The sequence below is a fragment of the Centroberyx gerrardi genome, unplaced genomic scaffold (assembly GCF_048128805.1).
Source record: "Centroberyx gerrardi isolate f3 unplaced genomic scaffold, fCenGer3.hap1.cur.20231027 Scaffold_78, whole genome shotgun sequence".
Taxonomy (NCBI): domain Eukaryota; kingdom Metazoa; phylum Chordata; class Actinopteri; order Beryciformes; family Berycidae; genus Centroberyx; species Centroberyx gerrardi.
In genome coordinates this window covers 25,001-51,073 of record NW_027605214.1, presented here as the reverse complement: position 1 = coordinate 51,073, position 26,073 = coordinate 25,001, and the positions used below count along the sequence as shown (strand labels likewise).

General features: G+C 40.6%; 1 protein-coding gene across 2 annotated transcripts in view; it reads right to left on the bottom strand.

Moving 5' to 3' along the window:
- Positions 1-8,807: 8,807 nt before the first annotated feature.
- LOC144538251 (uncharacterized) overlaps positions 8,808-26,073 on the bottom strand; it is a 19,527-nt gene continuing 2,261 nt past the window's right edge. The window contains exons 3-16 of one of the 2 annotated variants that reach the window (XM_078282337.1): positions 25,375-25,531; positions 24,993-25,185; positions 24,713-24,814; positions 23,780-23,881; positions 21,569-21,670; positions 19,652-19,753; positions 18,548-18,649; positions 18,117-18,242; positions 17,843-17,992; positions 17,526-17,648; positions 14,278-14,319; positions 13,037-13,129; positions 12,798-12,929; positions 8,808-10,566 (exon numbers count right to left, since the gene is read on the bottom strand). In XM_078282337.1, the coding sequence (XP_078138463.1) occupies positions 10,549-10,566; positions 12,798-12,929; positions 13,037-13,129; positions 14,278-14,319; positions 17,526-17,648; positions 17,843-17,992; positions 18,117-18,242; positions 18,548-18,649; positions 19,652-19,753; positions 21,569-21,670; positions 23,780-23,881; positions 24,713-24,814; positions 24,993-25,185; positions 25,375-25,531 (1,544 nt within the window). In that variant the 3' untranslated portion in view covers positions 8,808-10,548. Of the gene's footprint in view, positions 10,567-12,797; positions 12,930-13,036; positions 13,130-14,277; positions 14,320-14,655; positions 16,281-17,525; positions 17,649-17,842; positions 17,993-18,116; positions 18,243-18,547; positions 18,650-19,651; positions 19,754-21,568; positions 21,671-23,779; positions 23,882-24,712; positions 24,815-24,992; positions 25,186-25,374; positions 25,532-26,073 lie in introns of those variants that run through there. The other variant, XR_013504163.1, reaches the window with a different exon arrangement.

Here is a 26,073-nt window from a genome sequence, read left to right as displayed (position 1 = left end):
CTTTACTAACACCTTAAAAGTTATCTAGAAAGCCTAACTGAGGGAGAGCTCTTGTGATACTAGCACCATATAAGCCCCATATTGAGCAATGCATACTAAGAGCCTAATTCATGTGCAACAACTTCCTTACTGACTGTTGATAAGCACTAATTAGGAGGCTATTGAGGGAAAACCCATAGTTAGTCAGCTATACTTGTAGAACATGAGTTTCAGAATTAGGTGCTAATAAGTGGTTTGTAAAGACTAATAAGGAACCAATACGCTTCTCGCTGTTATTGATTCATAGCAAACATAGCAATGAGAATATTAGCAGTTGGTGCTGGTGTCTCACAGACTGAAGGTCTCAGGGGCTGTGGTCTCGGCTGCTGACCAGATGCTGTTTAACGCCAAGGAGCAACATGACTTTACATGAACATCCCCATAGACTTGCTTCCATGGAGTCTGGGAGATTTCACGGAATCCCTTTCAAACTCAAAACATTCCAAGTATTATGACTGGGATTTGGTCCAAACGTCAATGATGATGTGTTATTTGATTCAGTCTACTTTTAACGTTATTGGGTTAGGGCACTTGTGTTAAGCCTGAATAAAAGGCAAAGCTAAGTGTCATGAAAGTGAAGCAGCACTTGAACCTGATTGAAGCTGAGAGAAAGTTGTTCTGGGCTCAAACTTCCTTAATGAAATAGATAATGGTGCCAGCATTCCTGAAGCTCAGGCTGACCATTTTACACACTGGCCATGCTGTGGCAGCGCCCCGGCAAGCCTAAAACTCTCTCTTACTCTAGTATGGTTGATTATTTAGACTGATGTATTGCAGTGACTTTTAGGTCACTGAGAGGAAAAATACCTCGGATAGCTGTGATGGTGCGCTATGGAAACCGAGGGCAGCCATGTTTTTTTTTATCCCTGTTGTCTCGAGATCATGACTTTATATTATATTGCTAACTTGAGATATCAAATTTTGTTTTCTCATGATCACGATTTAATTATCGCATTGACATGCAACAACAAAAAAGTTTTTCTCAAGATCACAACTAAATTAGATAAATGATGAGGATGCTCGCCCTCTTGAAAGTATGGTTTCAGTTGGCAAGTGTGCTATCCGTGACTGTGTGCGTGGCTTTGGTTGCTCATATTCTTTTTCCTCCCATTATCTCGAGATCACTACTTAATTATCTTGTTATCTCGAGATAACAAACTAATGGTTTGTGTGTGCGTGTAAATCTTAATTAGTTTGCAGTTAGCAACACATGGTACATTTTTTGCCCCACGACAGCAGGGGCTCTATGGCATTGTTGGTCGGTCTGTTCACCACTTTATGGGTCTCGTGGCCCACAGGGAGTTAGACTGCAGGGAGTTAGACTGGAGACCCGAGTTTGATTCCCGGCAGAGACTCTTCCACAAAATTCAACATTGCAGGGCTGTTAGACTCTTTGTCTTGTTTAAGATATCACGCAAAAGGAAATGTATATTACTCGCAACAACATTATCCTACATCTGTCATTTGTTCATCTCCATTTTTTATCTCTTTATAAGACAAGATGTGCATGATGTACTGTAAGTGGTTCATATTTACAGCCTCGTATTCCTCATATTTACACACCAAGACAAACAAACCAACACACTTCCTCTCTCTGACAGATTAGGGATGTAAGCCTTCCTACAGTTCTGAGACCTGAGCCTAGCTATGAGTCACTACATGTGTCACAGTGCAGTGCAGAGAGCCCCAGCTGGTCGCCCTTTTGTTTTTAAATTATTATATCTTGGAAATATGTGGCTAAGACTGTATTTACATGAATAGTGCAAGCGTGACAAAAGTGATTTTTTTGTGCGCGTGTGTGTGTGTGTGTGCGTGCATACGTGCACATGCATTAGCATGCGGGTGAAGGCATATATGCCTCTGGGACTATGAACTTCTCCACCACAGATGTGTTTTCTATAACGGGAGAGTAGGGAGTTGTACTTGTCCATATGAGGGAATGTTTTCTGAAAAGCCTCTGACCCACTGCCTTAGCATTAATTTTACAGTATTACTCCAGATTCATCATGACTAATTCCAAATAAGTAATACTAACTAAGGCTTACAGGATATGGAGAGAGAGAGAGAGAGAGAGAGAGAGAGAGAGAGAGAGAGAGAGAGAGAGAGAGGCAAGAAAGAGGGAGAGAGAGAGATCCTCTCTTAGCCAGACAGAGTCTATCACATATTAAATATGTGGAGGTTAAAAATCTGGTGTTACTGCCAAATGCGTGTGTGTGTGTCTGTACGTGTGTGTGTGTGTGTGTGTGTGTGTGTGTGTGTGTGTGTGTGTGTGTGTGTGTCAGTTAAAGTGGAATGCCACCCATTTTGAGTAGTAAAATATGTCTTTCTCCACACTTCAAGGAGTAGAGTGATCATAGGCAAAACATTTGAATTGGTACCAGAGCCAGATTTGCCAGAGCCAGCTGGGTCAGGTCACATGAGCAGCTTACATATGATGCTAATTTGGACCTGAACTCTGCGATTTGAAAGCAAACTGAAAGCTTATTTGAGCATTGAGTCTCCCTCTGGATGAGCCAAATAATTCTTAAGTGCTATTTGTTTTGCAAAAGAAAAAGGCAATTGTGTCTCATGAAGATCCACCAATATTCTCTCTTTCTGCAACTATTTCACTGTTACGCTGTATGTGCAGTGTTCTCTTGCTGTCACCAAGCTAACGTTTATTTATTTATTTTTATTTATTTTTTACCCCACCTTTAGCATCTTTTGATGTCTGAAGTTGGAAATCTGTGAAACTGAACTCCCTCTGCCTGAGATCTTTGATAGTCGTCGTGGTTGATGCAGCACATGCACACTAATTTTCATCTCCAACCATACATATTGGTGAAAGTTTTTTTCTTTTTAAGATTGTTCGGCATTTTTGTCTTTATTGGACAGTTTCACAGCGACAGGAAAAATGTCACAGTTACATGTTACGCACCTTAGACCACTGAGCCACCAGGATGGCCCATATTACTGGATTGTTGTGAGACAAAATTACCTTTTCTTTTACGAAACAGTCAACACTTTGGATGGGGACGCTCAAATGAGCTCTCAGTTCGGGGGGCCATGCCAAATTAGCATCTGAGGTACGCTGGTAAGCTGCCCTTTTGCCTATGATCACATTACTTAAGGGTAATAGAAAGACATATTACTACTGAAAATGGCTGGTATTCCACTTTAAATTATTACTTTATACTCTAACAGCGGTTGAGGGTTTGCCTTTACCAGTCTATAATTTTGGTGTACATAGTGCTGATGTACATGTCTGTTCACTAACACAACACAGCAAAGTCAGCCATTGCTTTTACATACTTTTAAGTTGAAATTGATCCACTAAAAGTCATTAATTCAATGGGAGCATTCCATGGTTAGATTATAATAATAATGAATAATAATGCATTTTATTTGTACTGCACTTTTCATTCATAGTGAATCTCAAAGTGCTACAGAGTTAAAAACATAAAAATAAAAACGAAGAAAAAAGAGATCACTAATAAAAGTTAACACGAAAAAACCTTCCTGAATAAAAAGGTTTTTAGGCCTGTCTTAAAAGAGTCCAGGGTCTGCGCTGCCCTTAGATGGTTAGGAAGGCTGTTCCACAAGCTCGGTGCAGCCGAGCAGAAGGCCCGATCCCCCATGGTGCGGAGCTTGGTACTGGGGGCCCGGAGGAGCAAGCTGTTGGCAGATCTGAGAGTGCGGATGGAGGTTTGTGGGGTAATCAGTTCTTGTAGGTAGGGAGGCGCATGTCTGTTAATGCATTTGAGTAGCAGGACTTTGTAGTCGACCCTGAAGGAGACAGGGAGCCAGTGCAATGAAAACAGAGTTGGTGTTATGTGTTCGTGTTTTCGCACTCTCATCAGGATCCTGGCAGCACTGTTCTGAATATACTGGAGCTTCTGGATGCTCCTGCCAGGGATCCCAGTGAAGAGTGCATTGCAGTAGTCCAGTCTTAAGGAGATAAAAGCATGGGCAAGCTTCTCTGCATCTGACAGGGTTAGAGTGGGGCGGAGTTTGGAAATGTTTTTGAGATGGTAGAAAGAGGTCTTGCACAGATGTTTTATATGGTCATGAAAAGTCAGGTGAGGGTCAAACCTAACACCCAGATTAGTGACTGAGGAGGAGAGGGGGATGTCCTGGCCGTCAAAGGTGAGATGAGGTATGGGGGATGACTGAACCTGGTGTGGAGTGCCAACAAGGACAGCTTCAGATTAAATATTGCAAAAATGTTTTTACGTTTGCTGTTGGTGTGTCGATAAAGACGTCATTCAAAAAACAATGTTGGAAAGGTATTTGCGTTACCCTAACCCTGTATTCTGCACAGGTGGCCCGCTTGTACAGTGCTGTTGCGATGCGCTCCTCTGTCGGACAGGCGGCCCAACAGCCCCAACGAACGGCCCGATGATCCTTCACAGCAGATCAAATGTTGTTCTGGACATCCTGAAGTGTTGCACCCAAAGGCTCTCTGTAAAAAACACAATAACAGATGTGATGTAACAGAAGTCATTTTGATTATCATTGTCTGTAAAAGTAGACAGCCAAGGTTACATCTAACTTTTTGTGTGACTCTCACACTGACTCATATATAATATCATATTATTCACATAAATGGCTTGGCTGCAGCTTATATCATGAAGGTTTTAAATCCTCATGAGCTGAAGCATTGTCTCCTGTTTTGATGAGTTAGCGTTTTAGTTCAAACAATTGCTGCAATTGCAAAATGCAATTACAACATGATAATTTGTTTATCATTGTATTTTCACTCAATTATTCCAGTTCAGTAATCTTGTGAAATCAGGATAACCTCAGTAATATGAACTTGGGTCTTGCCTATGGACAAGGGCATGACAAGGGTTCACTTATATTTCAAGGTTGAACTTACAAGGCAAAAACCTGTACCACACACTTATAAGGGTTTGTTATTTGTTTACTTTGAAGTCTGTATGCGTGTGTGTGTGTGTGTGTGCGCATGTGTTCTGAGTATTAAGGCCTCTGCCGCATCTGTATAGACTTTCATTCAGTCTAAATGATGGATATCGGAGAACATCACCATTGATTTCTGTCGGCTCTCAAAAACTCCCCATTTCATCATCTCGTTGAGCAATTGGAAACAGTTCAGCTCAAATTCATAAATGCTTTTGCTCTCCATCCTGCTCCGCTTACTTGTTTTTCTCCGTCTATTTCTTTATCTAGTTCTGCCTGACAATTTATTTTTTCTGTCTCATACCTCATCTCTTTGTCTTTCTTTCTCCTTCCTCTTTCTCCCATTCCCTGTGGCTTCTTTCCTTTAGGATGTGTCAGCAACATCATTTTATATTCCCCTTCTCCTTAATATTAAACATTTTACATCAGCACATAACACATTGTATCCAAGCATCAAGGGAACACAGCCTTGACATTGCTACCATCAACGCAGGCCTCACATGCCTTTTTACCCTGCATTACCATCACTGACAATGACAAGGTCTTTCCCACCAAACACTTTGTCCCACTAGACCCTATAACAGCAGCATCCCCATCTTCAATAGGACATTTAGTGACATTGAAAGGGACAGGCAGTCAAGCGATAGCAACACAGGAGGACAAGCATGCCAAAGCCAGGCAGCCAGGGAATGAGCAAGCAAACTAGCATCATGATTCACCATTGACCAGGGCAGTGAACACCAAGAGAAGCCCTGAGGACTCCAGTCAATCTCTGAAGACTTGCACAAAATGGAAAAAGCCCTATTTATAGTCTAACCCATGCCAGGACACAAATGTGTAATTTCTTGTTTTTCCCTGACACAGCCAGAAGCAGAAACATCTGAGGTAGATGGAAATGGTCAAAGTTGAAGGGGAAGAAATAGAAAAAAATGTGCGCTTGAGCACAAGATGTTCCTTTCATGTGGGAGCTTTTTCAGGAAAGTGAAGAATAAAGAAGACTATTCTTCAACTGAATATACCTCAATGATAACCTAATGAGCTGGAGCTCCCATCCAGCTGTATCTGGATGGTGACGGTCAGAAACCTGAGCTGAACAATGAGCACCAATCCGAATGTGCTCAACCTTTGAGAGTTACGTCTTATTGGTTACCAGATATGTCACTCAACTAAGTGTAGGCAGCGTCATTAAGCTGCTATGCACCTGGAATTTACCTGATGTACAACAACATGGCGAACGTGAATATTGATGTCCATCGTTTGGACCAAACAGTCTACATAAAGTTTTGCAAACTGAATCAGCTGTAACGTTCACACCTGTTGACATTCTGTCTCTCTCGACAATGACAAGATGAATCAGAAAGAAAATGCTCCAATCACAACAACTCACGCCTCCTCAAGAGAGACGCTGCCGCTGTAGACAGCATCACAGAAAGAGTCTGGTTAGGACCAGGCCAACTGAAGGCTTGTTGTTGTTTTTGAGAAAACTCACAAGCTGTGGATGAAAACGTCCCCCCAAAGTGTGTGTGCGTGTTTGTGTGTTTATGTGAGTGGATATGGATTTTGCAGGCTTTTGTAGCACACTGAGAACCATAGAAAAATTAGTGTTAGCGTAGGTAATGCGATTAATTGATAATTTAATTTGGTCAGCAGCTCATTGATTTGCTTATTCGAAATGTACTGTGCCTGTGTTCACTACACTGTATGTGTGGATATGCACTTTGTACTTGTCTTTGTTGTTTGAGGTTTGAATGAAAAAAAAATGAGAAGGGGACATTTAGTGCTATATTTAGTATTTCAAAACACGAGTCAACAGTTCCTCCAAGGCTTAAACCACTCTTTGTTGTTATGCTGAGTCTTTGCCAAAAGTGTTGCCTCCAGGATTTTCACACAACTGCTGTTGCAAATGATTTTTCGGGTTATAGAAAGAAAAACAGGGTACTGAACTAGCCTCAAGACTGTTAGGCAACTAAACCAAAGATTTCATTCAGTTTTAACAACAAGTGTAGCACTGGCATGTTTCATAATAGTTAACATTTGCTCAAGCACAGACCTTAGTGGTAAGAGTTACTAACTTGTGTCTGCTATACACTAGGAACCGTTTAAAGACAATAATGTTTCCTGTTTTTCATTCTTATTCAGTCGTTAAATCATTGCAGCACAGAAACGGCTCCAGGCTTGCAGTTACACTAACAAATCACATCAATTGCAAATTGGCATAAAGTTTTCTTATCCTAGAGACAATATTCCCATTAGCTCTCCTCCTTGGATTTTGTGAGTGTCTCCTAATGAGGGTATGGAGCAAAAATGGACATAAATTAGTTTCGTCAAAGGTTTTTATGAGATCTATCTTGTACCAAAAGTACATTGCTGGAATCATGACAAAACCTAAATGGGGCCATGAAACCATTAACGATTTAAACTGGATCACTTACAGATTCTGGTAAGTCCTGGAAAGTCTGCCAAGTGGTGTTTATGCACTTTTGACTTCAAAGCTATTTGACCAAGCCTTGTCAACTCTGAGCTTACTACTGGTCATCAGATATTCTTTCCCATTAATTTTCTACCAGGGATGTGTTGATTTGTACTTTTTTGGGGCTACCAACCTGCTGTATGTCACGTAATCACTTTGCCAGCATATCAAATTCTGCCCAAAGTGAGTATTGTACATGATCTAATTTCACTAATGCTAGCATTTTGCTGTCCAGAGTGCTGTGTCAGTTTACAGTCTATGCTGCAATGCAAACATAGTTCAAATGACAACTGAATGTGAAGGGTTGTAAATGGAACGGTGTTCAGTGAAATAAGAGGGCACTGACAAGATGAACAACTAGATGTTACGGGCGTAGGACAAGTATGGACACTGTATTTATTTTATTCTGCTGGATAACTGGGAAAAGGTGTCCTGAACTCAAGAGCCATCTATCATGACAAGAGGATGTGCACCTTTGGAAACACACACACACACACACACACACCTACTGGTTTTTGCCCTTCAGGAGGTCCACCAACTTTTTGCTCCTTTATGGGGTCCACCCTTTCCAGTGGTTCTACAATGCTGTAAAAAATCAGGTAAGCTAAAAAAAAATTCTCAATCACAATAATCACTTCAATTTAACAAAATTCTAAAGTTTTGTCAAAAAAGTTTTTTGGTCACTTGTGGGGTCCGTTTCTAACTTCCGTCTACTTGTGAGGTCCAGTGTTACACACACACACTTCTCTTGTTTTTGTATCTTTGCAGGGTATTAGGTTACTATCTGGGGCCCATTGACCACTTGCTAACCACTGTTAAATGTTTCCTGCACCAACAATAAATATCATTAAAAACATATGAAAATGTAAACATATGAGAAGGCTAGACACAAATAGGACACACGCTGGACTTTGGTTGAGTTCACTACTTCCTTCATTCCATCACTTTATCCTTTACACCTGCAAATCCACATGCCTTGTTAGCTCATTAACTAGTCTATCTGCTGTCATCTTGACAAAAGATCATCAATAGGAAGACAGGGTAGTAGCATGATAATCAAATAATGATCCTCAGAACCAGCAATTGACCATTTAAAATGAATGAACCCAAGATCTAATTTTGAGTCAACACTGTTTTTTTTTCTTCTTTTTATTCCACCCTGGAGTTAACTGTAAGCATTCTTCACGTTGCATAAAGTTAGCTGAATAGTGTTACCGGCGCCAGAGCTAGGGGTCTCTGGTCCGGCAGCATGAGCCACTCAGGCGGCATCACTATATGTGGCTATTCCAGACCCACTACACTAGCATAATTGTCTATGTCTTATTTTGGCGAAATTGTGAAATCAAATCAGTGCTGATTCACCGTGCATTACAATGCAAATAAACAAACAACAAGAAGATATCCTGAAGGCCCATGTATTTATTTATCAAAACATGTCAGTGAACAGACTACATATTACACGTTGATAATGCGAGTACATGACACACAGTGTACTACATTAAAGATAACTTATAGAAGTGTGTTATTTGGAAACTATAGTTTTAACATAAGTTTATAAACTTATGTTAAAACCCATTCACTTGAATCACAATTTTGAATCTAATTGAATAATCCTGACTGTACTAGCAATTTGGATCTTTGTCATGTAGCTACAGTATCTAGCTGGCTTCATGTTAACCATGGCAGCTCTGTGCAATGGCTGAAGTTGCCAGTCTGTCGGTACAGTCAGTATACCATTGGGTATACCCAATCATTTTACAGCTGCTATTTTAAAGGGATAGTTCACCCAAAATTCAAATTGCACTCATTATCTGCTCACCCTCATGTCAACTAAGGGCTGGCAGAAATTTCAGAGTTATCTGTGGCTTCTCTGAGTTAAAGGTGGTCTCAGTGCAGCAGTGTATGTCCATATAACGATTGCAAATGGATCCCACTTTTTTCATAACAAAAAGACACACGAAAAAACATCCAAATACCTCCATACAGCTCATATGTAATGTCCGTCTTGTATTGAAACCCTGAAACGAGAAATTCCGTTAAAAAAATTATGTAAAAAAATTAATAGGTCTATATTTCAAGCTTGTTTGTAGTGGAAGCTCCCAGCACTTCTCTTCCTGGTCCGTCCAAATCTCGTGAACCGACATCAGTGCAAATTATGCGCACATCTCGAAAGATTTGGACAGACCAGGAAGTGCTGGGAACTTCCACTACAAACAAGCTTGAAATATAGACTAGAAAAAATCTCATTTTGGGGCTTCAATAAGACGGACATTACGTACGAGTAACATGGAGGTATTTGGATGGACATGCACTGCTACACCGAGACCCCCTGTAACTCAGAGAAGCCACGGATAACTCTGAAACTTCTCCCAGCTCTTAGTGGACATGAGAGTGAGTAGATGAGTGCAATTTGAATTTTGGGTGAACTATCCCTTAAGGTGAATAGTTGGTTACCTAATCCCTTACTGGAAATGTTTAATTTGCAACATAATTTGCATTAGGAATATCATAACAGTGTAGTACAGTGTTACAGACTGCAAAATTAATGAACAAACATAACTTTTATCTGACAACAGTATAACTGAGGTAAAGCATGTATTTGTTTAATGTGTTGTCAACTGCTAGAACCACAGCAGCTACTTCAACTTACAGCCTATTTCCGCTTTGAACAAAGAAGTGTTGGCATTAAACTTATGCCAAAAGAAAAGGAAAGTCAGCCAACTTACAATAAAACTAATGAATCAATTTTTCATTGAATTGAATTTTTCATTTTGAGTGATTTAGCCAAGACTTTGTAAACAGGCTGACAAGTCATATTTATGTGACATGAGTTGATATTACTGTACAACTCTGTTTTGAATTGGGCTTGTATGAAGACTCCTCCATAGAAGACAGACAGAGAGGGAAACGGAGGTGTCCATACTTCTGATCAGTCCACTGCTTTCATTCTAATTTTCTTCTCATGGCAGTTATTCTATTTTTGAGGAAATATTTGACTGCTTTCCAGTCTCTTTGTTGCAGCGCTTTAGGTTCTGCAGAAATGCAGCGCTCACAGTCGGCTTTACCTGGAACTTCTTGCCTCACCAAAAACCTCTTCAGGTGTTTTTCTACAGCAGAAATTTCCTCGGGTGTCCAACGTTTTACAGCAGCTTTTTTACCTAAGAAGGCAGAAAAAGATTACATTTTGATTAAACTGACAATTTCATAGCAGGAGCCCTGACTGCATAGCACATTACAGGACTCCCTGAACTGATAAACAGATAATCGATCCATCATTAAGTTCATGATTCAACCCTGAGCTTCACATTCATTCTGTAATTACTGGAGAATGGTGCATTCATGGACCACAGTACGTATGAAAAAATATTAAAATGTGATGTTATTTCTCTACTCGCTGCTCATATAACCAAGTAGTATTCGCTGCAAGACATCCACCCACAGCCGCTGGTACCAAGCGGTGGAAAGCCAAGCCGTCGAGGACGTGTCATGCATGCAGTGTAATTTGACGTCAGCACGGGAAATTTGGACCCAGAATTGCAGCGCATTTTGCAGCACACAGCCTGTTCAAGGCAACAGAGAGATATGCTAGATGGCTCATTCTTTTTGGTTTTGAATGCTTCATGTCCCATTATTATTAGAAAACTTAAAATGCATTTCTATTTTTTCATAAATCTTGCCTCATGATCCTTTTCCCTGGCTAGATCACCATGGTAATTTATGCTTAGGTTATGTTTAGAGTTTCATCCTAAAATCGGCTGTAAAAGTGCAGCTGTTCCACTATTTAACTCATTTACAGCTGGCATCACGTTTACTTTGAAAGTCCAGTGATGTGATGCTGAACTTCGCCAGACTAGAGCCATAGACTGTTAGGTAGGCCTAAAAGAAGTAGGTGATCGTTGCAGCGCAGTTCAGTTCATGGTGGAAGATCAGACCTACAAACATACACAGACAGCGTGTATGACCTGCACCGGACGTTGGTGCTGGAAAAAAATAAAGAAAAAACGAACAGCGCCACTCTGCAGCTCACCTGTGGCTCACCTGCAGCTGTCAGGAGCCTCGCTCTCTCTTCAGCCTGGTGTTTGGCTGCACTTTGTTTAAAATAGTTCAACATGTGAAGATCTATAACCGCCATCTGAACAGCGGTCAGCTGAGCCGGAGCACAGGGGACGTGGCTGCTGTGTAGGCTTGCTATTTTATAACGGTAAAAAAATATTGTCCTGATATTATGGGATGTTAAAGTTTGTAGCAAGTAGACTACGGTGCCGTGAAAAAAAGGAAAAACAATCGCGGGCGACATTGATGCGCGTCATGCAAGAGAGACAGGAGAGGAGGGAGAGAGAGTGAGAGGAGGGATTGATACGGAGCAAAGGCACTGTCAGGTGGGATGAACTGGGTCGCTGCACCAGGTGAGACAGGCTCACGCTTCCCTGTCCCTCCTCTCTCTTTGTGTGTCTGCCCATTTTAACGCCATCTTGACGCAGTTCAGCATCACATTAGGTTCATAATGGTCTCCATTTGGCTCTGTGCTAAAACAAGGGATGGCTTCATCACTTGTCTGAGCAGTAAACTCAGTGAAACAGCTGATTGAAACACACAAAGTCTACTTTATGAAAGCGATATTTGATTTTTGTCAATAAAAAGCCAATAAAGTCCCATACTGTCCCTTTAAATGTAGCTCAATGTAGAGCTGTCAGATATTATAAGCAGCTCTCTTGTATTTTCATGATGCTTCAGGCTATGATCAAGCGTCCATGCTCATTCATGCTCTCTCCATTAGAACAACCTGCTCCTCTTGGCTGATCGCTGGTACAGGCATCACCACTATTAGCAGTTCTGTGCAAACCTCCAGCGCTGGAGAGAGGCTGCTTGCACCAGGCGAATATTCAACGTGATTTGGGAGAAATTTTAACAGCTCTAGTAAGCAATCACACAGGTAGCTCTATGTTGTCAGGGACAGGTCAGGACAGTCTGAAGACAGACAGCTCTGAGGTTGTTTATAAAAATGAAATGCCTTGACCACATCACAGCAGAGGAAACTCCGCTGTTCTCAGCTCCACTGTGACAAGTGTTTTTTTTTTTTTTAAGCACCGGTAGCGACCAGCTAAAATACGGGAGGATACTGGACCAGTGCAGATCCGGTGTATTTATCAAAGCTTGGTTTCCGTGCTGAGGCACCCAGTTGGTTTGAGCTGCGTTAATGAAGTTATAGGATACTGTTCAGGCACCAGTGATTGTTCTGTTGCTTTTTGACTCTTTACTCACTGGTCGTCTGTGTTTTAGCGATTGTACATGGCTGAGGCCAGTATAAAACAGGTAACATTTTCATTAAAAGCAAAGTAGTGAACTTTTGGGCAGTGGCCCAAAAGAGAATCCAAGCCCCAGAGCTTACCTCTTTTTTTTGCAGACACACTCTGTTTATGGACTTGTGATGTGGAGGTACATTCTTGAGGGGATGACAAGCTGACCTCATCTTCTGACTCCTCTTCTCTTGGCATGCTGACCTCATCTGGTTGACTGACATCTAGGCACAGAAAGAACTTTAATAAATAATGAATGACAAAAAATTGAAGAAACAGTCAGAAGAGAAATTATTTTATTTTATAAAATAATCTAATTGTTCAGGCTCACCTGTTGCAGACCCTGTCTGGTCTTGGACTTGTGATGTGGAGGTACATTCGTGTATGGATGAAATGCTGACGTCATCGTCCGACCCCTCTTCACCTGGACACAGAAAAGGCTCATTCAAACATGCAAGAGAGACATACAAACTTTAATAAACTTAAATATAAGTAGTCAGTAAAGCTAGATTGATAATGATATTAACCGAAATGACATTGAAATACCCGTCAGGCAGATCAGAGAATGAATATCGAGACAGAGTCTGTTATAATAATTATTCATAACTAATAAAATACATTAAAATAATCCACAGTTGTCTGACTGAACTGAGTCAAAGGGGTTCTTCAAACAGCTGGTCATCTTATTGCCCCAGCCACAGTAGTGAACTGTGGAGCAGCTGTTTACAGTCTCTTCTTATATTTGTGTCTCACGCTCTCACACTCTCCCTGCACCAACCACTGCCTGCAGCCTGGTCTGTCTCACTGCTCTGTCTCACTGCTCTTACAAATTATGATTTTAGCCTGGTCTATTAAGACTTAATTTATTTAGTTTACATATTTACAATTTAACATAATTCTTAAGCATTTGATGGAGTTTTCCACAGCTACCATATTTATTAATGTTTTCAATGCAGTAAAGCTGAAGATGTCCAGGTAGAGAGCAGCAAGATGTCCAGGGGAGACTGTGAACTAGGACAAAAGGCAGCACACAATCATAAAATTGTTTCTTTTAGCATGGATGGTATATGAAAAACCTTAATTACACATTCTGAATGAGTGATTTCTCCATGTACAGTTGAGTCTTTGGCTCTGCCTACCTGAGAAAGCCACCACACGCCAGGGCTTATCTTTATAAAATATTTGAAACGGCTGCAGATGTTCTGCAAATGGCCTATTCACACTGCTAAACCTTTGCCCTGCAACATTTTATAATGATTTTGTCTTGTCCTGAATCTTTGTTGTGAGCTTGGTTTTACAGATGAATGACAGTTAAGAGAAATGTAATATTGTCACTGTACTTTGACAATCATATAGTAGATTTCAATCCCAGACCCCCATCTTGCTGAATCAGACTTGTGCCCTCAATCCTGGAGACAAAGTGATATTGTATCCTTGTCTTAACACAAGGTCAGGACATTACCAGTCAGGGAAACCTGCAGGCTTTCAACGGTGTTAACAAAATCCAAATGCAAAGCTCATATATATATTAATGACCAATGATGGCTAGTTTATAACCAATTTATCACATACCTTCGATGTCCTCTTCTGAAGGCCCCTCCATGCCAATGGTCTCTAAAATGTTAATAGATATAATATTATTTTTATTGAGTTGGAAAGCTGAAACTGTGGGCAATCTGCCAATTAAGACTATACATACTGTAAAAACTGCAGACAATTGCTTGACTGATCATACTGTTTCAATAACTACTGAGGTAGATACAGTCAAAATACAATACAGATCAATAAAACTTACTTTTCTATCTGTATGTTTGTGTCTATGTGAGAGCAACAGTCATTCTCATCCAATCACCACTATTCCAATATGTTTTACAGGGTAAATATTTGCTTACTGGATGCTTAAGAATAAATGTCATATATTGTACTTTTAAAAGTAATGACACTTAGTACCATTCACGTCAACTTGAATTTCATCCAGACTTTTTCCTTTCAATTCTCCTAGGCGTCCCTGCTCCATGGCCAGTAGTACTTTGCTGATTTTGGCCAATTGGAGGGTGCCCTCTGGAAGGCGGTAGTGCTTCCGGTGGACAGCGATATTATGCCCAAGAAAGTCTGCCAACTGATCGAGTTCCGTGGTCTTGAGGTTCAACACAGTTGAGAGGGTGGCGATATGTTTTCTCAGTTTTGTTGATGTTAATGCTTCAGGATTTTTGATGTGGTCACATTCTCCTACAAACTGCCTTATGCAGTCAGAGGCCCTTAGGTAATGGACAGAGCATGGTAATGCAAACAGATACACATTTTCACACAGCACCCCGCATTCTTGTCTCTTCTTGGTTAGAGCATCGAGTGACTCTCTCATGAGTGGGGTCAAAAGAACTGGTACCTTTCTTCCTCTCTTGCCAACAATTGTAATCCTTACAAAATGTTTACACAGCTTCTGTTCAAGTGGTGTAAGAGCCAAGCTTACATCTCCATGTGTGTCTGATGTGTCCTTTGACAGGTACGAAGACAGGAGCATCCTGGACACTTCCCCTCCTCTCCGCCGGTTAAACAATACAACTTGTGTCAGGGTCACTTTTGCAAGCTCCTTCCAGTTTGATGGTGATGGGTGTTCTTGTAGATCATTCAAATGTTGCTGCTGTTTCTCAGCTAGATGACAATGAAGCTTTTGGATATCTTGTGTGAAAGGTAGGAGTTGTGGAGCATTCCATTTGCTCTGGTCTAGCTGAGTTAATGCTTGGCTCGCGATATCAAACCTCCAACTTTCTTGATAAAGTTGAGCAAAATCCTCAGCATCTTGAGTAGCTTGTTTATCTTTCTTTTTCAGGCCTTCAGACTTGATGAACATGGCCAAAGAATGTAAGCTATGGCCAACCTTGCGCGCAAGAGATGGACGTTGGTATTTACCAGTTTGCTCACTGAATCCAGACAGGCTCTTAGCAGCAGAGACAACCTGAGTGTACTGTTCAGGTTTTATGAGTTCTTGAATGGTCTTCACATGTGTAACTTTTCTTGCTTCCAATAAAAACCTGCCAAGCTCTCTCAGTTTCTGTCGTATATACTGATGTTGACTGACAATCTTCTCATTCTTTTTGAACAGTCTGTAACCATACTCAAGAAGGCAGCGGTCTTCTTTAATAACAACTGCAATCCTGTCTTGGTTCATAACACTTAAGAACTTCCAATAAGCATCGTTAAAGCCAGGTGGAGCAGGTTCAGCGAAAGCACACAATGCTTGAACTCTTTTTTTGCCTGGTTTGGTATCCTCAGGTTTGAAGCTGCACACCTGAAAGTGACGCCACATCGCTCTTCTGGAGAACAAGCCATAGCAGTGAATACAATGGGTAAATTGCTGTCCTTCAGATTTTTTCTGTGGTTGCTTCCATGGTATGAGATTGCCTTTTCGTGTCTCCAGAACATCACTGTTGTGCTCAAAGTTGCCTTTATTTCGTATATAGTCTAACTGCAGTCTTCGTTCTTTTGAGTTCTTTGGCAAGCTCCGTGCTTTTGCAACCTCTGTTTCATCTTGGTGCTTACGCCACAAGTGTCTTGACATTTTCTGGACAAACTTTCTGCAATAAAAGCAGAAATGTTTCTTATTATAGCTTCTGGATCCATTCCCCTTCTTTAAAACTGGACTGACATAGATGGACTGTTCTTCTTCCAGGGGCACTGAAACACTCGCATCCTTTTGTGAATATGTTGACACTATTTTCTTTTCATTCCCATCAGCTCTGCGATTTGGAAATTTTTGTGTGGGGGCTTGACATCTTTCAAAGGTTCTCTTCTGGCTAAGCTCAAGCGAGCTCTGACTGGAAGACTCACTTGTGTTCTGACCAGAAAACTTGTTTCTCTGACTTGATGACCCACTTCCACTCTCCCTGGGCTTAAACTTGCTCTGACTGGATGCCTTGCTTCTTCTCTGATTTGAGGACTCACTTCCACTGTCCCTGGGCTTAAACTTGCTCTGACTGGAAGATGTTCTTCTACTATATGCTGATTTTTTCTTTTTTCCATCTTCCAGGGTTAATTCCAAACTGCTATCACTCTCTGTGCTTTCGTCAATGGGACATGGAATGTACTCATCTTGACTATCTATGTCTGAGTCATCTGATTCCACAACGTTCATCTGAATCTTTCAAAAACAACAACAACAAAATCATGTGTCAATCACTCATTTTGAAACATTAAGTATCAAAAATCTGAGTATACTTTGAATGTGTAAATAAATTTATGAATGAAAACACATACTGTTAATTTATGTTGGACAAAACATTTGACTAAAAACTGGGAATGGCGCTTCCATTTCCTTTTATATTCAATTAATCACATTACATAATGAACAAATACTGGCATTTTTTTTTACCATAAAATTAAATCTGTTAGGTCCTTGTCTGACTGTTAACAGTGGTTTCGCCAGTGTTTCCAGGCAGACAAGAAGATATTGCATGTGTTAGCAGGCAGAAGACGGCATAACACCAGTGGCTAAAATTATAACAAGTGAGAGGACACAGCCTACAGCTGGTGAAACAGCAACTTCATGTTCAATTGTTCATACAAAAAATGAGACATTGCCCGCAAAATGAAGTTCATTCCCTGTCCTCACACCACAAGCTTATGTCAGTTTTCTCTCTCTTTCTCTCTCTATCTTTCTCTCACCTAAGTAATCATGCCCATCCCTAGTAAAAACCTTCAAAACAATCTAAATATGTCATATATATATACAATAAAATTGAGTCAGTATCAGGTCCACTAGCAAGAATACCAGACATGTTCACAGTCATGAAAACACATAAAAGAATCAAAAAAAGGCTTACGGGATGGCAAGAGATTCTTCTTGGCCTCTGTGAATTCCTTTTAGGCTCGGAAATGAAAGTGCCTTGTGTGCTGTCATCACTTGAGTCGTAGAGACAGCCAGCAAAATCATATACTCTATCCATCTGCAAAGAGGAAGACATGGAGATTATTTTCCCTTTTTGTTGACACGGTAGAAAAACAAATGGCAGATGGATGGACAGGCAGACGGATCGACGGATACATTTATTGTCATTTCCACAACAACGAAATTGGGGAAAAGGGCTCATCAACTAAAAGTACCCATACTGTAACTTACTCATAACTTTTAAGACCTCACCAGAATGCTTTTTGTGCGTCTCAGTGGTGGAACAAGTTCATCATCTGATTGCTCGTTGGAATGGTTTGGAGAAGCCTCATCACAGGTGTCTTCCACAATAGATTCATCGGTATCATACAAATGATCAGACACATCCGGCCCACTATCCATCTGAAAAAACAAAAGGTATGTCAAGACGTGCATATATTCATCCACAAATGCACATAAAACCAATAACAGCAAGGTTTATACAATTACTTGACTAAAAAATGAATGGATTTCATGAATGGCATACCAAAATGTCATCTGTTTTCTTCCTTCCATCACGGTGTGGAGTGGACGTTTTGTTCTCCATACAGTCCTCATCAGTTTCATCACTATCTGAATAAGCAACGAGCGAAAACCTTTGGGCTTGAAAAACCTAAATATGAAAAACAGGAAAATCTGTTAACTTTAACAGTTAACAGTCTGTTAACTTTAACAGACAGGTGGAATCTGCCAATCTGCCAACTGTCTCACATTTGAAATATCACTTTAAAACACGCAACAGCTCACACAGTGTACAATTATGACTGTTAAAATCAAAGTTGAGATAATGCCAAGTGATGCCAAAGGAACATAAAAAGCAAAGTGGACATTGGCCCATTTTGGTGACCGAACAGCATCACAAGCTAGTCACCACAGATTAGTTGTGATGACTGTCTACAATGTCTTTTTTTTTTTTACCTGTGTGTTAGTCTCATCTGGCTTTGATTCCTCGTGGAACATCTGGGTTACAGGACAGGTCTCCGTCTCTACTGCTGCTGCAGGAGTCTGAGGGTCCACCACCTGAAATTTAGATGCCAGACAAGAAGACACTTAGAGCTGAATGAAGTCATAGCTGTATGTGGAGACATTCATAGCTAACAATGTTACCTAAAAGTAAAATAGATTCTCAAACGGCACAGAACTATAAGACTGAGGTCACAGCATCGTTTTTCTGAGATATCAGCAACTCTTATGAGCCATTACAAAGATTTGCAGTGCCTCACATTTGAAATATCACTTTAAAACACGCAAGAGCTCACACAGTGTACAATTATGACTGTTAAAATCAACGTTGAGATAATGCCAGGTGTTGTCACAGGAACATAAAAACACCAACAGTGAGAACCAAACGGAGGGGCCCCATATGGGTGAGACTAGAAACATACAAGTGTGTTAAGTTCCCCTCGCCCATCAAGAGTGTTTGTGACATGAAATGACCCCACAAGGACATGACTTGAAATGTGTGACATTAGCTGGCTGTTATCATACCATCCAATGAGTAATAACGACTACTTTAAAGCAATATGAACATTGATGGCCCATTTTGGCTTAGTCTTTCTGACTACAGCATCGTTTTTCTGAGGTATCAGCAACTCTTATGAGCCATTACAAAGATTTGCAGTGCCTCACATTTGAAATATCACTTTAAGACACGCAACAGCTCACACAGTGTACAATTATGACTGTTAAAATCAAACTTAAGATAATGCCAGTTGTTGTCACAGGAACATAAAAACACCAACAGTGAGAACCAAACGGAGGGGCCCCATATGGGTGAGACTAGAAACATACAAGTGTGTTATGTTCCCCTCCCCCATCAAGAGTGTTTGTGACATGAAATGACCCCACAAGGACATGACTTGAAATGTGTGACATTAGCTGGCTGTTATCATACCACCTAACAAGTAATAATGACTGCATCAAAGCAAAGTGGACATTGGCCATTTTGGTGACAGAACAGCATCACATGCTAGTCACCACAGATTAGTTGTGATGACTGTCTACAATGTCTTTTTTTTTTACCTGTGTGTTAGTCTCATCTGGCTTTGATTCCTCGTGGAACATCTGGGTTACAGGACAGGTCTCTGTCTCTACTGCTGCTGCAGGAGTCTGAGGGTCCACCACCTGAAATTTAGATGCCAGACAAGAAGACACTTAGAGCTGAATGAAGTCATAGCTGTATGTGGAGACATTCACAGCTAACAATGTTACCTAAAAGTAAAACAGATTCTCAAACAGCACAGAACTATAAGACTGAGGTCACAGCATCGTTTTTCTGAGATATCAGCAACTCTTATGAGCCGTTACAAAGATTTGCAGTGCCTCACATTTGAAATATCACTTTAAAACACGCAAGAGCTCACACAGTGTACAATTATGACTGTTAAAATCAACGTTGAGATAATGCCAGGTGTTGTCACAGGAACATAAAAACACCAACAGTGAGAACCAAACGGAGGGGCCCCATATGGGTGAGACTAGAAACATACAAGTGTGTTAAGTTCCCCTCGCCCATCAAGAGTGTTTGTGACATGAAATGACCCCACAAGGACATGACTTGAAATGTGTGACATTAGCTGGCTGTTATCATACCATCCAATGAGTAATAACGACTACTTTAAAGCAATATGAACATTGATGGCCCATTTTGGCTTAGTCTTTCTGACTACAGCATCGTTTTTCTGAGGTATCAGCAACTCTTATGAGCCATTACAAAGATTTGCAGTGCCTCACATTTGAAATATAACTTTAAGACACGCAACAGCTCACAGAGTGTACAATTATGACTGTTAAAATCAAACTTAACATAATGCCAGTTGTTGTCACAGGAACATAAAAACACCAACAGTGAGAACCAAACGGAGGGGCCCCATATGGGTGAGACTAGAAACATACAAGTGTGTTAAGTTCCCCTCGCCCATCAAGAGTGTTTGTGACATGAAATGACCCCACAAGGACATGACTTGAAATGTGTGACATTAGCTGGCTGTTATCATACCATCCAATGAGTAATAACGACTACTTTAAAGCAATATGAACATTGATGGCCCATTTTGGCTTAGTCTTTCTGACTACAGCATCGTTTTTCTGAGGTATCAGCAACTCTTATGAGCCATTACAAAGATTTGCAGTGCCTCACATTTGAAATATAACTTTAAGACACGCAACAGCTCACAGAGTGTACAATTATGACTGTTAAAATCAAACTTAACATAATGCCAGTTGTTGTCACAGGAACATAAAAACACCAACAGTGAGAACCAAACGGAGGGGCCCCATATGGGTGAGACTAGAAACATACAAGTGTGTTAAGTTCCCCTCGCCCATCAAGAGTGTTTGTGACATGAAATGACCCCACAAGGACATGACTTGAAATGTGTGACATTAGCTGGCTGTTATCATACCATCCAATGAGTAATAACGACTACTTTAAAGCAATATGAACATTGATGGCCCATTTTGGCTTAGTCTTTCTGACTACAGCATCGTTTTTCTGAGGTATCAGCAACTCTTATGAGCCATTACAAAGATTTGCAGTGCCTCACATTTGAAATATCACTTTAAGACACGCAACAGCTCACAGAGTGTACAATTATGACTGTTAAAATCAAACTTAAGATAATGCCAGTTGTTGTCACAGGAACATAAAAACACCAACAGTGAGAACCAAACGGAGGGGCCCCATATGGGTGAGACTAGAAACATACAAGTGTGTTATGTTCCCCTCCCCCATCAAGAGTGTTTGTGACATGAAATGACCCCACAAGGACATGACTTGAAATGTGTGACATTAGCTGGCTGTTATCATACCACCTAACAAGTAATAATGACTGCATCAAAGCAAAGTGGACATTGGCCCATTTTGGTGACAGAACAGCATCACATGCTAGTCACCACAGATTAGTTGTGATGACTGTCTACAATGTCTTTTTTTTTTACCTGTGTGTTAGTCTCATCTGGCTTTGATTCCTCGTGGAACATCTGGGTTACAGGACAGGTCTCTGTCTCTACTGCTGCTGCAGGAGTCTGAGGGTCGGCCACCTAAAATTCAATTAAACAATTAGTCATGTTAAACCACATCACACATATCAAACATCACATGCATTTCCTTAGATACACTCAGAATAATACTGGAAACATGATTAATATTGGAGAAATACGAACATTTTTTACACTTAAATATGTCTGCAAAAAGAGGGCTGCCGCTTCACCCGGCTGGTTCTTAGCTAAGGTGCTGGAGACATAAACAATGTCAAAAATGAAAAAGAGACTCTCCACACACTTAGATCGATGCAGTTTCACTTTATTAAAAGCTAAGCTTTCGGTCTCACATGACCTTCATCAGAGCATACACTGAGACAATGGGCAGGCAGGTAGAAAAAGACACACACTCCTAATTTCATCAGTGATACACCTGTGTGCACCCTGGTGGTGGAAGCTCCACCTCTTGGGAAATGTAGTTCTGGGGCATACAAATGGCAGCCATCTCATAGGGTCAAAGCACAGGGTGAAGCACAGTCAATTTGTTACTTTGAACAATCAAAGAGAAACACAAATACAATCATGAAACATCTCCTGATTAAACACACTCAAAACAGGAAAAATTGGCTCTGGGAGGTGTTGACCTTCATCAACAGAGATACCCAAATAGAAAAGAAGAGAGAAAACCAGTACATTAAATTGAATGAAGAGCTATGAATGGGTATCAGGCAAAAAACCATCATAAACCATAGTCTCTATATTCTAAATGAATGTCTAGGATTATAACAAAACATGCATATCGAAATCCTCATTCAGGCCCATTGGTTGAAGTGTGTCTAGAGTATCTATCAGAATAGCTCCCGTTGGCATAATCTTCTGTCCACATCTCCTCCTCTTGATAATACAATGTGCAATGGGCATTTTAATAAATAGATCACATTTTCTGTACTGCATGTGATAAAGCCTCTTACAGGAAAACTTTTGTGATCTATTTATTAAAATGCCCCTGTGATAAGACCTACATAGGTAAAACTACACGCAGTCTAAAACAGAGGATCAGCGAGCACAAGAGCTCCATCAGACGCAATGATGTGAACTACCCTGTAGCTCGCCACATTAGTGAATTCTGACATCCTATCTCCTCTCTGCGATTTCAGGGCATTGAGTACATTGTATTGTCAATAGGAGGAGATGTTGACAGAAGATTATGCCAACGGGAGCTATTCTGATAGATACTCTAGACACACTTCAACCAATGGGCCTGAATGAGGATTTCGATATGCATGTTTTGTTATAATCCTAGACATTCATTTAGAATATAGAGACTATGGTTTATGATGTTTTTTTGCCTGATACCCATTCATAGCTCTTCATTCAATTTAATGTACTGGTTTTCTCTCTTCTTTTCTATTTGGGTATCTCTGTTGATGAAGGTCAACACCTCCCAGAGCCAATTTTTCCTGTTTTGAGTGTGTTATTTAATCAGGAGATGTTTCATGATTGTATTTGTGTTTCTCTTTGATTGTTCAAAGTAACAAATTGACTGTGCTTCACCCTGTGCTTTGACCCTATGAGATGGCTGCCATTTGTATGCCCCAGAACTACATTTCCCAAGAGGTGGAGCTTCCACCACCAGGGTGCACACAGGTGTATCACTGATGAAATTAGGAGTGTGTGTCTTTTTCTACCTGCCTGCCCATTGTCTCAGTGTATGCTCTGATGAAGGTCATGTGAGACCGAAAGCTTAGCTTTTAATAAAGTGAAACTGCATCGATCTAAGTGTGTGGAGAGTCTCTTTTTCATTTTTGACACTTAAATATGTCTTTAAAAAAAAAAAAGAGGGACGGTGCGTCCACATATCAGTACACAGACATTTGTGGGAGAACCAGCAAATATTACTACATGGTGAACATGAGTCTTGTGTGCACAGTACATTCACTTAACATGATGCTACACAGATGTGATAAGTTTAGCAGTACGGTTACTGAACGTGAATCAAGTCTTCTGGTCTGTGCATGCAGCTTGCTAGGCAGTGAGGGACACAGCGCCACATTCAGCACAGTACGTGAACCTGAATCACTCACATCTGGCCAATTTTGTTGACAGAACAGCATCACAAGCTAGTCACCACAGAGTAGTTGTGATGACTGTCTACAATGTATTTTTTACCTGTGTGTTAGTCTCATCTGGCTTTGATTCCTCGTGGAACATCTGGGTTACAGGACAGGTCTCTGTCTCTACTGCTGCTGCAGGAGTCTGAGGGTCCGCCACCTGAAATTTAGATGCCAGACAAGAAGACACTTAGAGCTGAATGAAGTCATAGCTGTATGTGGAGACATTCACAGCTAACAATGTTACCTAAAAGTAAAATAGATTCTCAAACATAAGGACATGACTGGAAACCTGTGTGACACTAACTGGCTATCACACCATTCATGACTGCATTAAAACAAAGTGAACATTGGCCCATGTTGGTAACAGAACAATATCATATACTAGTCACCGTAGTGATGGGATCAGCAGTTCGTTTGACTGTACTGAATCAGTAGAATCAGTCCATTAAAATGAGTCGTTCAAAAGATTTGTTCACTGAATCACTCTGTGCTTATGGAGCCCTGACTGCAAAGAGCATTATTCTCTAACTTCCTGAACTGATACACCGACAAACAATCCATCACTAGGTCATGATTCAGCCCTGAGGTTCAGATACACTCTGTAACACGTTCACTGCACTTAATGAGGGACATGATTGCAAAAAAAGAGAAAAAAAAGAGGGACGGTGCGTCCACATATCAGTACACAGACATTTGTGGGAGAACCAGCAAATATTACTACATGGTGAACATGAGTCTTGTGTGCACAGTACATTCACTTAACATGATGCTACACAGATGTGATAAGTTTAGCAGTACGGTTACTGAACGTGAATCAAGTCTTCTGGTCTGTGCATGCAGCTTGCTAGGCAGTGAGGGACACAGCGCCACATTCAGCACAGTACGTGAACCTGAATCACTCACATCTGGCCAATTTTTGTGACAGAACAGCATCACAAGCTAGTCACCACAGAGTAGTTGTGATGACTGTCTACAATGTCTTTTTTACCTGTGTGTTAGTCTCATCTGGCTTTGATTCCTCGTGGAACATCTGGGTTACAGGACAGGTCTCTGTCTCTACTGCTGCTGCAGGAGTCTGAGGGTCCGCCACCTGAAATTCAATTTAACAATTAGTGATGTTAAATTACATCACACAGGTCAAACATCACATGCATTTCCTTATATACTCAGAATAATACTGAAAACATGATTAATATCGGAGAAATACACACATTTTTTACACTTAAATATTTAAAAAAAAAGCTCCATGCTTAATCCAACCAACTCACCTTGCTGCGCCATGGCCATTTTGAATCACCATAGTTGTACTCAATTTCAGATCCTATTTCTATTTTCTTCATCGCGAATAGGCACAAATGTGGCTTGTTGTTAACTATGATTTTTTTCATGACACAGTTTGGATTTTTGTGACTGTCATTGACTAATCTTCCAAGAGATTCATCTTCTTCAGATGCATCAAGGCTGAAAAGTATAAGAAAGATCATAGTAGTGTTTTAATCTTAAATAGTTTCATTGGAAGAAATATGTTTTAATGAATTTTCCAAGAGTATTTGCACTTTAGTTCATTCATCATCTATTAAAAGTTTGTTCAAGGGTTCATTTATCTAGCGGCTATACATCTATACAAAACATCTATCTTTACATGCTTACCAAAAGTGACAGTTCTGCCACTCAAAGTCAAAGAGGAATGTGCTTTCAATGTCCGAGTAACATCGTGACTGGCATTCTTCCTGTGTGAGGAGTTTTCCCCTGTACTCCAAGACAAAGTCCCCTGGTTCAATGGGGTTTGTGGCAAACACTCCTCTTCCTACAAGAATATAATAAAGTAAAGGCATGTTACAGTTTGTTGTGAAGTGGGTTTGTGTGCTGTCTAGTCAATGTGCCTGCAGACAATGCTCAGCACTTCCCCAGTTTGATGGCGACAGCAATAAGAGTTATTTTAGTTTCTTAAAAGAGGTCCCTATTGTATGCATTGATATGCAAGTACAGTGAATATCACAGTCAGTCACATATAACCTACACTGAGTTGGCAACCAAGGAAATGTCACTTCCGGTCAGAGCCGTTACACAGTTGGGTAAGCTCAGAGACGTTCAGATATAGAAGTTCAGGTTGTGGTTTTTCAACTTGGTAAACAACAATTCAGGCAATGTCTCAAAGTATCTAGAGCCGGCCGGCGAATGTTTAATGTTTACTTCACAGGACACTTCAGTAGAATATTTTAACAAAGCACACTGTCTTGCCTGGACTGTAAAATATCACACTAATTTCTATCAGTCTGTCTGATTGAAATTCTCTGTCAAAAGCAAAAAAGCCACATATGTATAACCTGAACCCTAAACTGTCCTTTG